The 16093-nt window shown below is 36.4% G+C and overlaps 1 protein-coding gene across 1 annotated transcript in view; it reads left to right on the top strand.

Moving 5' to 3' along the window:
* Positions 1 to 7995, top strand: part of drd2a (dopamine receptor D2a) — a 53205-nt gene extending 45210 nt beyond the window's left edge. The window contains exons 4-8 of the mRNA XM_008425671.3: positions 8 to 144; positions 1149 to 1357; positions 2718 to 2804; positions 3655 to 4039; positions 6398 to 7995. Of these exons, the coding sequence (XP_008423893.1) occupies positions 8 to 144; positions 1149 to 1357; positions 2718 to 2804; positions 3655 to 4039; positions 6398 to 6594 (1015 nt within the window). The 3' untranslated portion in view covers positions 6595 to 7995. The remainder of the gene's footprint in view (positions 1 to 7; positions 145 to 1148; positions 1358 to 2717; positions 2805 to 3654; positions 4040 to 6397) is intronic.
* Positions 7996 to 16093: the final 8098 nt, after the last annotated feature.

The following is a 16093-nucleotide window of genomic DNA, read 5'->3' as shown; positions in this document are numbered from 1 at the left end:
ATGTTAGATACACAGCGGTGGCAATGCCGATGCTGTACAACACGCGCTACAGCTCCAGGAGACGAGTCACCGTAATGATCTCTGTTGTCTGGGTTCTCTCCTTTGCTATATCATGTCCCCTGCTGTTTGGCCTCAATAACACAGGTAAGAGGGAGTTGAATACAAATCTTCTCTACGGTCACTGTCATGTATTTTGCGTATTTGTCTGACTTTTACGCAGGCAGCAATAGTTCTACATGGCATCAGGTGTAAACATTTTCACTCTACAAACTAATGTCAGTGCTGGGCAGCCATTTATAGAAACACTAGTGTAATTTTTTAACAAGCTTTTACTTGCAAGATTTGCCTTATGTCGTCTGAACCTCTGTCCTTCAGGTTGGTTAATATTTAGTTGCAGTCAGTCAAACCTTTGTTTCACCAGGCTAAACAATAAGTCTGAAAGTGCTGAATATTTAGCACTTGTAGGCTCGCATGCATTAACTAACTATAGATAATTATGTAACTCCCAGAATAAAGAACAGAATAAAGCCAATATAGGGCTCATGTGTGTGTATGCTACTGCATTCAGTCAACAGAAACAATTAGGTCTAAGTCATGGGTTCAATTGTGTAAAATATAAATTGGATTTTTTTTTTACAGAATCTTATTCATTTGAAGCATGTTTAGAACTCATGATCTTTACGGACAGATTTAAAGATTCCAGGATAAAATGTAAACAAAAGATTAGATTATTTGCTGGTTTTCATATATTTTTTGCCCTTTTAACACCACCAGTTGGTCCAGCATGTTTAACTATGTTCACACATTCTGGACTCTTGGAACCTCTTTGCTGGCAAAACCCCGGACGACAGTGAAATTAGCAATTCAGCAGTGGCAGCAAACTGGACGCAATACAAACCCAAAACCTACGTCCAGTTTTATGAGGAAAAATTAGGGGAACAACCTGTCTATGTGGTTGGTCTGTCCATTGCTTTGAGCAAGCTGCAACAATTTTAAGCTGCAGCATCTTTGCAGCGAGTCAGACAAGTGTTTAAAAAGTAATTTGATTTTTATAACCAAAAACAACCCCCCGTTTAAGCACATATGTCTTCCTCTCTTCAGGACATGCAGCCTGAAGTTTGTCATTCACCTTGCGCTTGTCTCCACAGCAACCCGCGACGCGTCTCTCTGTGTCATCGCCAACCCTGCCTTCGTGGTGTACTCCTCCATCGTGTCCTTCTACGTACCCTTCATCATTACTCTGCTGGTTTATGTGCAAATTTATGTGGTCCTGAGGAAGCGCAGAAAACGTGTGAACACAAAGCCAAAGCGGCGTGTGTGTCAGCCTGCTGACACCGATGTAGCAACTTCATTGAGGGTGAGCGGCTTCGAAATTATGGCTCCTGTTTGCAGCTTGGCAGCTTTATTGATTCAATATGAATGAGTTACGTCTTTGTTACGCGAGAGCTCTTTATTTTTATGTGATATTTTACCGCTTTGAAACAACAGTTTCTCCACACATTATTTAACGTAAACATGCGGGTGCAGACAATATCCTGTACTTGAAATTTACATGCCTCTGCAAATCAGTAATCTTTGCAGCTCAATTACATCTGACAGTTTTAAAACAGGCTGTCTGCAGTTGGCATTTAGTTCAATTGCAACAATTCACAAAAATAAAAACATGAAGTGGGACCAGATTATTATTATTATTATTATTATTATTATTTACATCAAACTTAAATTTTCAGCAAAAGTTGTGCTATAATTGACAGTAGTTTATGCATATGAGGATGCAATGGTAAATGTGCATTAGCATGGTTAGTTATTAAAATGGATTAAATGTAATGTACATTTTCATTTAGTGGCTATTGATTTTCTCAACATAAAGAAACTTGCAGGAACTCTTGTTTCGAAACAAACTTTTAATCTGATTCTCATTATGCGCAGCCTCAAACTGGTCTGCCAATCAAATATAGATAATATATATGAATATAACATGGATGTCGCGGCCTTCCAGTTTCCAAAAACCAATATTCCAACAAAGGCCGTGGGTCTTAACAGGTGGTTTAATTTGAACGCACTTTCCGACTTAATTTGTTTGAAAAAATATATTCGTTATTTATTGTAAAAAATTAGCGACAAAATAATTACCAAAAATGTCCTATAAATTAGCCAAAAACGAAAGTAAACTTAATGTGACGTTTCAAGTACGAAAAAGTGAAAAGTGGTCAAAAAATCATTTACAAAAAACCTCCCGTCCACACACCAAACATTTGCCAAACAATGCCTCCACCAAGCACCCGGTGTGTTTTCAATTACTCAAATTAATGGGAGGGTCTAACCAATTACCAGCATAATCTAATCAACTCAAATATACAAATTAACTACAGATTTTGGATCTAAACTAACTTAAATAAATTCTAACTTTCAAAAATAGAAAAACTAAATTCGTAGAAATTACAATTTGCTAACTTTACAGAAATGGCCACAACAATGTAATAAAATAAACGTATTACTTTTCTGTGAAGTTTCATTTTTTCCAAATCAATTGAAAGATCCTATTATTGCGAAACAACACCCTCCCTTTCCCACTCACCCCACAAAAAAACTAAAACACTGTCATCATATCTGACCTCACATCCTCTATTATTTGCCTGTCTGTTCTTAGACAGCCCTTTAGTCGGGGTTTTGACATCGTACCCTCTCCTGGCCTCACACAGCTGTTTCTGTTGCAGGATAAGTGCACTCATCCAGAAGATGTAAGGTTGTGCACCATGATTGTGAAGTCCAATGGAAGCTTACCTGCCAACAAGAAAAAAGTGGTATCTTCTCTTTTTCTGTCACTTTTTAAAAAATTGCTTGAGTCTCATTTCTGTTCAAGATTCTGCTTTTTGGAAAAAGCACTAGACTTGCAACTAATGCTGTTGAGTCAATATGTTCCTAATTAGTCAGCATTTATTTTTTTTAATCCAACTCTACTTTCTAAAGGCCTTCCTGTTGTATGAAACATGTTTAAATTTTTAATTTGCGTACCTGAAGATAACGTTGTGTTAACAGCTTCCAGTGCATTACAAACATTACCCATCAATAATTATCTGTGGTCAATATTGTCATTCATATGACACTTGTAGACCCAGTAGGCACTACTGATAAAGTATGTTCACTCTTATACAAAACTTTTAAAATAACCTAAAAACCCAATTCTTTAGAGCTGCCTTCGATTCATAACAACATAATTTGTCTAAATTTAATGTTTGTTGCTTTTTTGCTGTTGTCAACATATTTGATTATTATATTTTGCTTTTATTGTGAAAAGCAACTTTGAAGTACCTCTCTCTGCTAAAATGTGATACACATATGAACTTGACTTGACTTAATATTTAAATATTCTCAAGCAGAATATTTTTTTTAACAAGATATGAAGAAATAAATTCTAGAAATCCAAACTTTTCCCTTGGCCCCGGGCCAAGCACCTCAAAAAGCTCCATGAAATATTGCTCAAGGCTAATTTAATAATGTGACAAAGAAGGCTGGATTCTTGGACACGAAATATGAAAAGATGACACCACACCTTTGCACAAAGCGGTAGATATTTTTTATATCCTACTTTTAATGTTACCCTTTTCTTCAAATGATAAATGACATCCTGCTTTGTCTTGTCTTGAACTTCAGATTTTCATCAAAGAAGCTGCCACCGATGGGGATGACTTGGAGCTGGATGAGCTGAACAACAGCGGCACCAGCCAGAGGCAAAGACATCAGACACACAGTGCCCTTGGAGACACTCCGGCCACTAGCCACCAGCAGCTAATGCCCAACAAGGCCAACGCTAGCCCCACCTCCACGCCTCCCACACCCCCCGAGGACGGCCACAAAGCAGAAAAGAACGGCGAGCGCAAGGAGGCCCTGACTGACCCAGCACCAGTTGTAGCCAAAGCCTTCCAGACACAGGCGCTACCTAATGGCAAGACTCAATCCTCTGTCAAAAACATGAGCAAGAGGAAGATCTCCCAACAGAAAGAGAAGAAAGCCACTCAGATGTTAGCTATTGTCCTCGGTACGCTTCATCGACTTCATGTGTCTTTTATTTTTTTGTTTATTTGGGGCTAAGGTTCTCAGTTTTTGTGTAGGGCTGTCAGAGTTTTTAAAGTTACTGAATCTAATGTTAAGCAGCCTTGCTGTCATGATCAGATGTTAATTAGATTAGATCCAACAAGCGTGTCAAACTGTATATGTGAGAAATCAGTTTGTACAGCCCTGCAGTTAAATAGATATTTCAAAACAAATCACTCTTCAGCGATTTCTATTGGTGTTAATTAAGCGTAATTAGCATGGTTGAGCTTACCAACAATCGCCTCTGTGTACAGAGAGACTATTTAACTTTAACAAAGAGTTTGGAAACACTGCCAGCATTTCTCACCACCAAGCTCCATAACAGACAGAGTTTGGCTCAAAGGGATAAAACACATCTTGCAGTCTTGCATGCAGCTCCACAGGTGTCTTACCACCCAACTGTGTCAGTCTGAATGACAAGTTCTCTCGGAAATTTCCCCTCCTGTTTCATTTTTAATACCTCATGATACTAAATATAGCTAACTTTTATTCTTCTCATAATAATCTCTTCCACACTAAAGAGTGGTGCATTATTTGATTGGAAGACATTACGTTTTTATGTTGCTAATCAACTTCTTGCTGCTCAGGTTCTTTCAGGCATAAAACTGTTAAGTTACAGAAATATGTCTGTGTTTGTTGCCTGCAGCTGACGTGACCCAATTCTGATGTTTTTGTCAAATCAGATATTTTTTTGTCGTGACCGTTCACATTGCCACACTGTATGTGTTCTTCAGTGTGAACGGGCAACCAACCTGAAAGTGACCCGCATGCGCAGTAGAGGGCGCAATAGCGTCAGCATTCTCAGTGTTCTGCCAACCGCCATAAAAAGAAGTGCTCTGTGTTTGCAGAAGTTAACATGGAGGCTAACGGTGGAGCTTAGCTTACATATTTGAAATTGCTGTCCGACCGGAGTAGAATATTAACAACTTAATCCTTATTATAGTCTGTCATAGTTGATTTTCGCGCGTATCAGGATCCAAAATAGTGACATTTGTTGAGTATCAGTATCAGTGGTCGGATGAATGCGACCTGGACGTTAGGTCGCATTTGAATTGGATACGTATCGGATAGTGGCCCGGGTTGCACTCGAAAAGAATCCAACCTGTGCTGTTCAGACTGTCATGAAAAAATCGGATACAGGTCGCATTACGTCAAAAAAATTGGAATTGGGTCACTTCAGGCTGCAGTGTGAACGCATGAGCAGAAGTACAAACTTTCAGTAGCCAATATCTACAGACCTTGAAAACTCAGGTGTCCTTCAGGCAGGGGAGAAATTGGACTAATCATAGCTGTCTGTCTGGTTTGTCTGTCCACTGGTCAAGTTTATTATGTTCGGTAGTTGCACTACCTCTTGTCTGAAAATTGGTGCAGGACGAGCTATATTGTAGAGCATACCTTGACATTCCTGACTCATTCCTGTAACAATATGTCTGCAAACAATGTACATAAAAACATAGATGTCCCAGTTTGGATTGTACTGACCACAACCTGAATGAACAACTTTGGTATGAAGTAGAGCAAACAGATCTTACAATGCACTTGGCTAAAAGTTTTAAAATGTCTTGAAACATCCTAGTTTAAACTTTCTGGGAAGCCTTCCTAGAAGAAATGTATTAAACTAAATTTAGTGCAAATTTGTTTGTTTGATTGAAATAAGTAAGTCATGTTTACTTATTTCAATCAATTATTTATTTTGCATTTTACTTGCGTTAAAAAATTATGAGAAAATTTTTTTAATTCAGATTGTGAAATGCCACAATTGCTAATTTCACTATTGAATTTGAAAAAGAAGAAGCTTTATCAGTTATCTTAATGTATATAATATGTCTGACTAGAAGATATCTTGTTAAACTTCATATTTAAGGTTGTTAAGTGATCTTCAAGCATAAAATTGTTTTGATGAGTCGTCATGATTTCAGTATTAAGCAAAAATAATGGTGACTAAATACTTTTTTTAGACTCAAGCAGTTCTAATCAAACCTCTTAGGGAACACAGCTTGAAACTGATAGCTAAATTGTTATTTAGGTTCTAATTAGCAACAGGACATTTTGTCACTGAGCTGTTCTACATTTTTGTCTTAAGTCTCCAACATGTAGTTGGCTGCCTGGGTGAGCATGTTTTAGAATAATACGAAAAGGAAAAAAAAAAAAGAAATCAAACTGATGCAAGAAACAGTAATGATTTCTGTGCTCTGAGAGCAACTTTTGTTTGCAAACCCATATTCAGGTCTAATATACAGCAAGGCCTTGACTTTGTTTTCTCTCTCTCACTTACATTGTTTCTCTCTTATTATCTCCTCAGGTGTATTCATCATATGTTGGCTGCCATTTTTCATCACCCATATCTTGAACACCCACTGCACCAAATGCAAAGTTCCCGCTGAGATGTACAACGCTTTCACTTGGCTGGGCTACGTGAACAGTGCTGTAAATCCCATCATATACACCACCTTTAATATCGAGTTCAGGAAGGCGTTCATTAAAATCCTGCACTGCTAAGCTGCCGCATCCCTTACAGATCAGACTGAGGGACAGGGCACAAAATAAAGGGTCTGGCAAATACCTCATCCTGTGAAAGGAAAATGCACCACATGGGGGGAAAAACTGAACAATTACTAAAAAACTGGCAGTGTCTTTTTGGAAGGCGCGTTGATTATGTGTGTGTGTGTGAGTTTGTTTGTGGAGTCCTGTTCTCCAGATAACTGAATGTAAAACAAGAAAAGTCTGTAACAATGATCTGTTTATGGAGAGAGAAAAAAAAAAAAACTAACACTAATCTCTAAAATCATTGTGTGTGTTATGTAAGGAGCCATCTGTGTATACCACACACATGCAAGTAGCATACTGCTATTTATTGTGTGCGTACTCCATGTTTCCACGACGGAAAAGCCACGACGTCAGTGTTCATTGCAGTGTTGATATCGATACATCCGGTCTTACTCTTGGAATCTCTTACGGGTTGGGAATGTGTTGGGAATAGGGAGGATTTACTTACTGTACAATGTGACGATGCCAATATTTGCAATTTAGCATTTTATAAATAACCTGATATCGTATCTTAATGAATCAGAATATCATTGAGAAATTAATTTCTTTCATTAATTCAGTTCTAAAAGTGAAACTCATAAATTCATTACATGCAGAGTGATATGTTTTATGTATTTATTTCTGATCATTTTAATTATTATGGTTTGCAAATGATAAAAACCTGAAATTCACTTTTTAAGAATTGTGGTTTACTAAAAAAGTAAAGTCCACAATACTTTATCTGAGCTACTACGCAGTTACTCTGTTTAGTTTAAGTCAGGTTAAACTCAATAACAGAGTGATGCCATATTCATTTTACTAAAACACCAAGTGCTGCACATTTTCTCCTTCTACTGAACTTTTCCTACGTTTGCTAGGATAGAATACTACACGGTCAATCTTAAATAATTTGTAGAACAAAATGTTTGGTTTTCATCAGCTGAAAGCCATAATCATATTAATTAGCAGAAATAAATGTTGGGGCTGTATTGCTCTTTTCTGTAGTGACTATAATTGAGTCTCACTTTTTGAATTTATATTTTGACAGAATTAATCTTTTGATATTTTATTTATTGAGATGCATGTATTATTATTATTATTATTATTATTATTATTATTATTATTATAAATATTATTTTCATTTTCTGTATTGTACATAGTTTTCATAACACATTACCTGTGAATATATGCCTGCAATGGAAAAGTGATGCATGCTACACTGCTCCTCTACTTGACTTTTCATGAAATGTATGTTACAAAAAATAGCAAAAGATCTCCAATAAATGAAAATAAAATGCATAGTTAAGTGCCACGCACATGTCGCTGTTTGCTGTATGTGTCAATACAAGCTAAATTATAACTTAAAACTGTCAATGTTTGGTAGTCTTTGTTTGATTAATGTAGCTGGCTTTGCGTTGCTGCAGCTGAGTTGTTTTATGGCAAACTAATGACCTGTATGTGGAGTTTGCAGCTCCCAGGTTTAATTATTTGGATGTGTGTAAACCCCAAAGTGGCCCCCCAGGGGCTCTGCAAGTGAGAAGAATGAGGTTAGGTCGATGCAACAGAAACAAAAGCTGCTGCAATAAATCACTGAATGCTGTTTGGAGTGACACATTTTCAATATATTCTGTACAGCCTTAAAGACATTATCAGTAAGAGCCAATATGTATTTAAGCATCTCTATGCTAAGAGAGGTGGCAGCATTTAAGATGATGTGATTTTACAGTATTTAAGTATGAAAATTAGTTTTCCATTAAAAACTGTAAATGCCGATTTAATTTTCTTTTCTGATCAAGACCCAACTGCAAGAATTGATATAGAAACAATAGTTTCTCATAAAAATTCCAGAATACATTCCCAAATATTATCTAGAATAACAAATATGTCAATGATCTCAGGTTAAATTATATTTTTAAGGAAAAACGTCATCTGCAATTTGAAACAATAATAGGAGCACATGCTAGAAAACATCTGAAGAAATGTAAACAGGGCCTGCCAAAGTTGGAACCCAGCGTTCTTATGCTAAAAATTGGCAATTATAAAAATGCATATCGATATTCTATTAAAAAATACTAAAAATATTTCGATCTTTATGTTATAGAACATATAAAGCTAAAATTAAAAAAATGATCAAATGTCAACATTTTATAAAGAAATTATTCTCAGTGCAGTGGTTTTAGTCTGTCATGCAGGGCTGGTGCAAGGTGGTATGCTTTGACTGAGAAGCAGAAAAATTACAGCCCTCTGCACAACTATCCACGATGCAGCAAGCAGTTTCTGAGTGGCAAGTCGACAACAAAACACTTGTCTTTTCCAGCAGCCATTGCACAACCAGCTAACCGACTGTGACATTATTATTTGGGATGTTCTCGAAACAGTTAATTTTACAGGTACCAAAAATATTAATTTATTGTCAGAAAACAGTTAGATTTCCTTAGCATTTGCGCCCATTCAAGAAGCAGTAAGAGACCCTAATGGAAGTACAAAATACCATAGTACTAGTGTAACCGTGTGAGTGATGACTAAAAGCAGTTTATACTGACACAACCAGACAGACAACACATATATTGTATAGTCATATTCATTAAATTAGAGAATGCATTACGCTGCATTAACAATACATTTTGAAAATAAAAGGCTTTGATTTAGTGTTAAAAATACTTTACATTACGCCAACATTGCTGTTTGTTCTGGTCTGATTTATTATTGTAATTTTAAATATTAAATCATTTTATTAGTGAAAAATCATCAAAATTAACAAATGTAAAGACACTGTGGATTTAATAATGTGTTACATTTAGTGAACTGAGATAATGAAACAATTGGACATTTCAATAATATTTTAGTGTGTTGAATATAAATCTCTAATATTAGTTAGGTTAAGCGATTACTCTTTACAACTTATTGAAGGTGTAATAGAAGTTCAATCATTTTCTGCTCATTTTTCTTCTGTCCATCAACAGCCTGGTTGTTGACGCCTCTGTTGCTGCTGCTGCTGCAGTGCTGGCCGTGCTTCTGATTGAATTTCTGATCTTATTAGGGGAACGTTAGAACGTTGGCAATTCAGTTCCAGGCGTCAGTTCCCCTTAAGCCCTCAGGGCTCCAGTTAAAGGATTACTAAAGCTCCTTTCTTCTTGTTTTTAGCTACGGCGCTCACACCTCCTCTTTCTGGACCCAATGTGTCCCAAACATAGTTTTAAATGCTGCATGATGAAATGACACATGACCTGGCTGTGATACTTCTCTCTACAACATTTATGATGTTGCACTCTGCATCGCCGGGTCTTCTGAGCAGAATATCAAAGACGGGGTGAAGAAACAAGGATGGAAGAGTTGGCAGTCTGCTGTGAATGAAGTAAGAGGCTGCAGCGTGAAACATGGGGTCCATATGAAAGCCTTTGTTATGTCAATCATCCGTTTTCCTTCTGCCTCTAGTCTCCAGTCAGTGTTTTTCCCTCATCCCCACAGTACATTTCATACTGTGAAACATGTCAAGAAAAACTGCTGGGAGTCTGAATAGGATAAAGGCTTTTGTTAACTCTGTACATTTAGTTAAGTAATTAAGTTATTTTATGCACTTTAAAAAAGGCTTACAGCTTTCAAATAATGTTCAGCACAGACTCATAACATCACTGTGCAATGTGTTATAATGTTCACAGACTGCTCACTTTATAGGTTTTGCAAAAGGTCTTGCTAATATTTTACATGATAAGAAAAGAGAAAATAAAAGAAAAAAGCTAAGTGTGTGTTTTGAATCTTTTCATCTTGATCTGACGACATGTAGTATCTCTTTGCCGTCATGTTTGATTATGTAATGGTAATTAATTGTATTTATATCTGATCTGAATTTTTCCTTTTTTTTATTCTCAACTTTCTGCCCCAATAAGGAATAAATGCAATATGAGATTCTGAGAAATTAATTCATATTAGAAAACTCAGAAACAAACAAAAAAACTAAAGCGGGTGAAATTTTTTAAAAAACAAAGCAGCAAAGCTTTATGATTTTAAGAAAGTAAAAGATGACAGCAAGAGTAATGCTGAAATGAAAATCAGGGAACAGAAATATACTGACTACAGAGTGAGATTGTGAAAGAAGCCAAGAGCTTAAAAAGTGCAAGACAAGTCATTTCTTGTGTAAAAAGAAAAAAAAAGGTATAAAAGGTACAATAAAGTTCTGCTCAACTCAACTCAGCAATTTCATGACATCTGTATGGCACAAATGCATTTTCCATTTGCGTGATATTTCTTTGCATTACTTTGTAATAGCTTTGTCTTGCATTAAGCTGTTTCCATTCACAAGATTTTTTTTTAATCATCCCAGTCAATGTCAAAAGCGTTTGCACTGGTCCATCCCCATTACATAACCCAGTGTCTGTTGAGGCAAAAGGTCTGAAGCTGCACAAGAGGATAGAAAATGTGACACTTCAGAATAATGCTTTTAATACTCCTTTCGAAAAGGTCAGGCTCGAACACAAAACGACCTGAGGCTCAGAGAAGCACTTCTGGTCGGTAATGTAGAGATGAATGCCGCCTTATTGCTTGCAATGTAGCTGTGTTTATTTGTTGAATCTCTTCAACTTGTTCTTGAATTTTTCTACAACAGAGTTGCTTTATTTGTTCTTTACTCTGGAGACAGAGAGCTTCAAAAGTGTTTACAGTGTGATGAAAATAGTATTTGCACCTTTTCAGGTTTCTTTTGCCTTTTTTCTTCACAACTAGCTATTTTTAATCGTACTGATTCAAATAGTAGACACAGATACACTCAGTAAACACAAATATCAGTTTTCAAATGGTGATTTAATTTAGTGAGAGACAAAATGAAATGACTGTAATCAAGTGTTTAACTAATAACTAGACAGGAATATTTTAATGTGTTGCTGTGTAAAAATGTGTCCCTCTCCTCTTCGTTGAATTGTTTTAGTTTAACTGCGTTGTATGATGTAACAAGCATAACTTGTATGGTATGCCATAAGGTCACCTCCAATAGTTTTAATGGTTCCATCAATGACAGGAAGTCACCAGAGCCCTAAAGGAGCCTAACGGCATCATGGTAACACTGGTTTGTCATGTAATCAGTTTAATGTTTTTTTTTATTAAATGTTGTATGATTTAATCCCAGATATTGTAGGAGAAACACTCCTTCTATTAAATAGTTTCATTTTTGATCTAATGTGCCCACAAAACGTCCAGATGTTGTTTGTGAGGCACGTCTTTGTTCATTACGCAACAATGTGCATAAACTAAAACACACAGAAAAGTGAGAAGCTTTGCTGCATTCTTAGTTAAATGCTGAACAACATTCTAAATATCAATGAAATAACAATCTAATAATTGATGATTTTATTCACAGGAAGAGTTTCTTATTGTTCGTCTGATACATTTATAATAAGCAGCAACTCTTTCTAAATGACATTTTCCATATTGTTGAGAAAAGTTAAAAATAAACTCTATTAAGGATGAATCAGCTTCACCCGTCATTCGTAACGTCTGTGAAGAATCAAATATATGCTAAAAGCAAGTTAAAAGCGTCAAACATATCAGTAGTGCTTTCAGACTTTTTCAAAAAGTGTCTGAGGGAGGACACGTTGTAAGACAAGAAATAAATTGCAGCAAACCTGATTGATTTTATGCATTTCGCGTCTTGTAAATTCTCCGACTCCAGAGCTGAACTTGACAACAAGAGGCTCACAGAAAACCACGAAGATGTTAAACTTCTTTTCCAGTTCTCGATTCTTTCCTGCTAAAGAGCAGAAGCACAGAAAGAGGACCACGACATTGGTAATTATTTATTCCCCAAGGCAGAGTATCAATCCAAATCTTAGCCCAATCCATCAGGTCAGAAGCTTGAGGACGGTGTTTGAGCAGCGGGGTGGGCTCCTAATTGGGCTCGGAGTGAAACTGGGAGACTGAAGAAGGGCTCTCAAGTAGCAGAGCAGAGTTCTAATCACATTCTTGGAGAAATTGGCCATCTCTTCTCTCTGTATTCACTTTTCACTTCTATTTAATGTGCTTCATTTTTTTCCCCTGCTTTTGCACTTTACCCTTCCTAGTTCCCAGGGGAGACATTACAGCATCGCACCAGACACAGACAGGATTTTGTAAAAAAAAAAAAAAAAAGTTACATCTGGCAGCTTTTAGTTAGTTATGCATCTTGATATCAGAGAAAGTTTGTTGACACAGAACATAGACTGTAGCTGTCTCTAGTTACTAAATCAAACATTTCCCTGTTTTCTAAATGAAATGTTTTAGCCACTGCCAAAACATTTGCTGCATTCCTTACTAATGTGCAAAAGATGGAGGAGGTGAGAAAACAGATTGAACTGTGGCGCTAAATCCTAAATTAGATTTATTCTGAGTTGATGGTGATAAGAGTGAATTCGGATAAATGGCCCTGTCTCCAAAAAGTTTTATTACCAAACGTTTTTTCTTCTAGTATTTCAGCCAGCAGAATGATACAGTAACAATCACAGGCTCAGAAATACATAAAGTGCTGTCAAATGTTTTCCTCTTTCCAGACTTTCCAGTTTTTACCTTTATATTATGCTAGCATGTTTTAGATGACCAACCAACTTTAAAAATCAGAGACAACCTGAATATATATTAAAAACCAATGTCAAACAATTGATTTATTTAATAAGTAAAAAAGCTATCCAAACCAGTATGTCTCTATGTGTAAAAAGTAATTATTTTATAAACCTACTCAATGGTTTTGCCAGTTTTAGTGGCAGCAACTCTAAACAAGTAAAAGTTGAGGTAACTTTTACATCACTGTTGAGGAAATTTGTCCCGATCTTCTTTGCAGAATAGTTTTATTTCAACCACACTGCAGAACCAATTTAAGATCTCAGCATAGCATTCAAAAGGGATTTAAGTCAGGACTTTGATTAGACTACTCCAAAGCCTAATTTTTGTACTTTCTGATTAGCATTTCAGAGGTGAACATGCTAGTAAGATTACAATGTTTAATGACCGACTTAAGTCGATGACCCAACATCGCAGATATGCTTCCATCACAGTGAGCACTGGTGATAGGGCGGAAATTTTGTACACAAGAGCTTAGTGATTTGAAAAGAGGGAATTGCTTTTTTTCTGTGTTTTGCTTACACAGTTTTCTTTTTTTTTGGCGTGATACACATTCAGAATAGATCCTACGCAACATTTATAAATCAGACCGCAGAAGTGTTTGGGTGTTTCAGTGTACATAATGCAAAAGTCATGAACATAGTTTCAAAATACATAGTTTAGGATTGTTTTTATGGCGGTCCAGCTTCTTAGACACACTATGAGAGTGTTTGGTCTGTTGTCAGCTATTGACCCATGAGGCCACATCAAGGTCCTTGCAGCCAAGCCTGCACGGAAAAAGCCTGACACTTATTAAGGATGTGGGATTTACAGAGACATAAATGTCACCTAGTTATGTGAGCAAGTGACATCTTGATACAAAAGAGAGATAAAGGCAATATAGAAGCACATATTGTCTTAGAACTTTCTAGGGACAATGTTTAAACTCTCCAATAAAGTATTGATGGACTGCTATATCACCACAGATTTTCTCTTTAATCTGAACTTGCTCTCAAAAAGCATGACAGATTTTCTGAGATAACCAAACTTAAACTCAGATATTTTATATATATATATATATATATACACATATATTTCCCAATGTATCCATGTCTATGTAACTGTGTATCAAGTAAAGTTGTGATCTTACATGTTTCCCTTCTCCTCTTCAGCCTGGAGCCTTTTAAGACAATCCTGGAGTTTCATTTTGACCCAGATTATTGGAGGTGGTATGAAGATTCGTGTGAATGTTTTCTGAGAAGCATGGGACAAGCGGATATTTTACTGGTAAGACAATTCTTTGAAAACAGGAGTGAACAACCTTTAGAGGAGGGGGACTGCTGGCTGAATTTTTCCTCTCCACTGTCGCTACATGCTCGTCCAGGAGGAGTGAATGCTGCAAGTCAATGACTCAATGCATTCTGCTGGGTTTCCACAGACAGAAAACGTTTTAAACTAGTTTGAATTATAAACTGAACTGATTATCAGCTGGAAAATATCTGATTGAACTGAAGTACATTTTTTGTGAAGTGCCTTGAGATTACATGTCCTGTGAACTGGCGCTTTGCAAATAAACTGAGTTGAAATAAACTCTGTCGTGGGATATTTAAATAATCACTGTATTTCAATGTTAATTAAACTTTTTCTTACCGTCAAATCTTGGTGTTTGTATCAAGCATATTAAAAGTGAGACTAACTGCAGAGTTTAAAACACAATAAATTTTCGGGATAGTAACCGCAATAGCCTCATTTATCCAGCTGTATAGGTTTCTGATCTGGTTTATGATCAGTTATATGTCGGAGCTCAGAAGCCAGAAAATCCATTCCTAAACTTTTAGCATCGTGCGTCAGGCAGTGTTGGGGTGAATTAAAATAACTACTATAAAGCCATACGTTTATCAAATGGTTTAATGTGGTTTACAATTTTTTTTATCATCTAAATGTGATTTCTTGCCCCCACAACATCGAGCCGAAGCTCATTTTATGCAAATTAGGTCCCCCGCCACCCCCCAGTAATCAGACGAGCACTATATCTATCTCCTGATGGCAGAGGCAATACTGTTCCAGTCCCCCTGAACAGCGCTTAGTGTTAAAAACGAGCAGAGTCCTAACATGTCTGCTTTTAAAAGTGACAAGCTTAATCAACCCAGCAAGCCTTGGCAAGAATGTTATGAAAGCTGTCCTAATCTATCATGAAGAGGAGTGAGAGCACAACGTGAGATGCTGAACAGCAACCGTGTCAGCAACATTTTTTTTTTGTCATGAAGGTTGAAAAAAGTTGCTCAGTAAATCTATAGCAAGAAATGAACAAGCTGGTCAGAAAAAAAATTTAATTAGCAAGTTTTAAAGTGAGACCTGTCAAGTAAAAGATTACTAACCAGATTCACAAGGCCAGTAAATACAGAGGGATGTGAAAGAAAGTGCTTTCATTTGTTCTTTATCTGTTTAAAGCAGTAACTTAAATGGGAAAATGACATGATTTTTAATGAGCTTTTAAAAAAGGCTTAGTTTTAATTTAAACAAAAATTGATTACTACTGATGGGAGACTAAAACCCTGGCTGTTCCTTCTGCTCATGAAATAAGAAAATGAATCAGTTCTTAAATAAAGCTGCAAAATACTAAATGGTATTTCTGAATGTTAAAATATTCCATTTTAATACACTAAGCACTAAACCTTTTCTGTTCAAAACTGTACAAAAAAAGAAGAAAAAAACAAGGACTTTCTTTATTAGCAAATTATTTTTTTCTAATTTAACCTCTTGCCTTGATATTAGGAATCTGCTGTTACTTCTAAATGCACAAGATCCTGAACCCGGTCTTAAAATATTTAATATGCTCCCTCACAATAACACAAGCCAAGCAATGCTAGTGTTTTAGTGTGGTGCAGCTCTTCAGAGGAGCGATCTGCTG

Source organism: Poecilia reticulata, chromosome 13 (assembly GCF_904066995.2).
Source record: "Poecilia reticulata chromosome 13, P_reticulata-male-v2, whole genome shotgun sequence".
NCBI lineage: Eukaryota > Metazoa > Chordata > Actinopteri > Cyprinodontiformes > Poeciliidae > Poecilia > Poecilia reticulata.
Note: the sequence above shows the minus strand (reverse complement) of the source record. Positions and strands in the feature narration are given on the sequence as shown.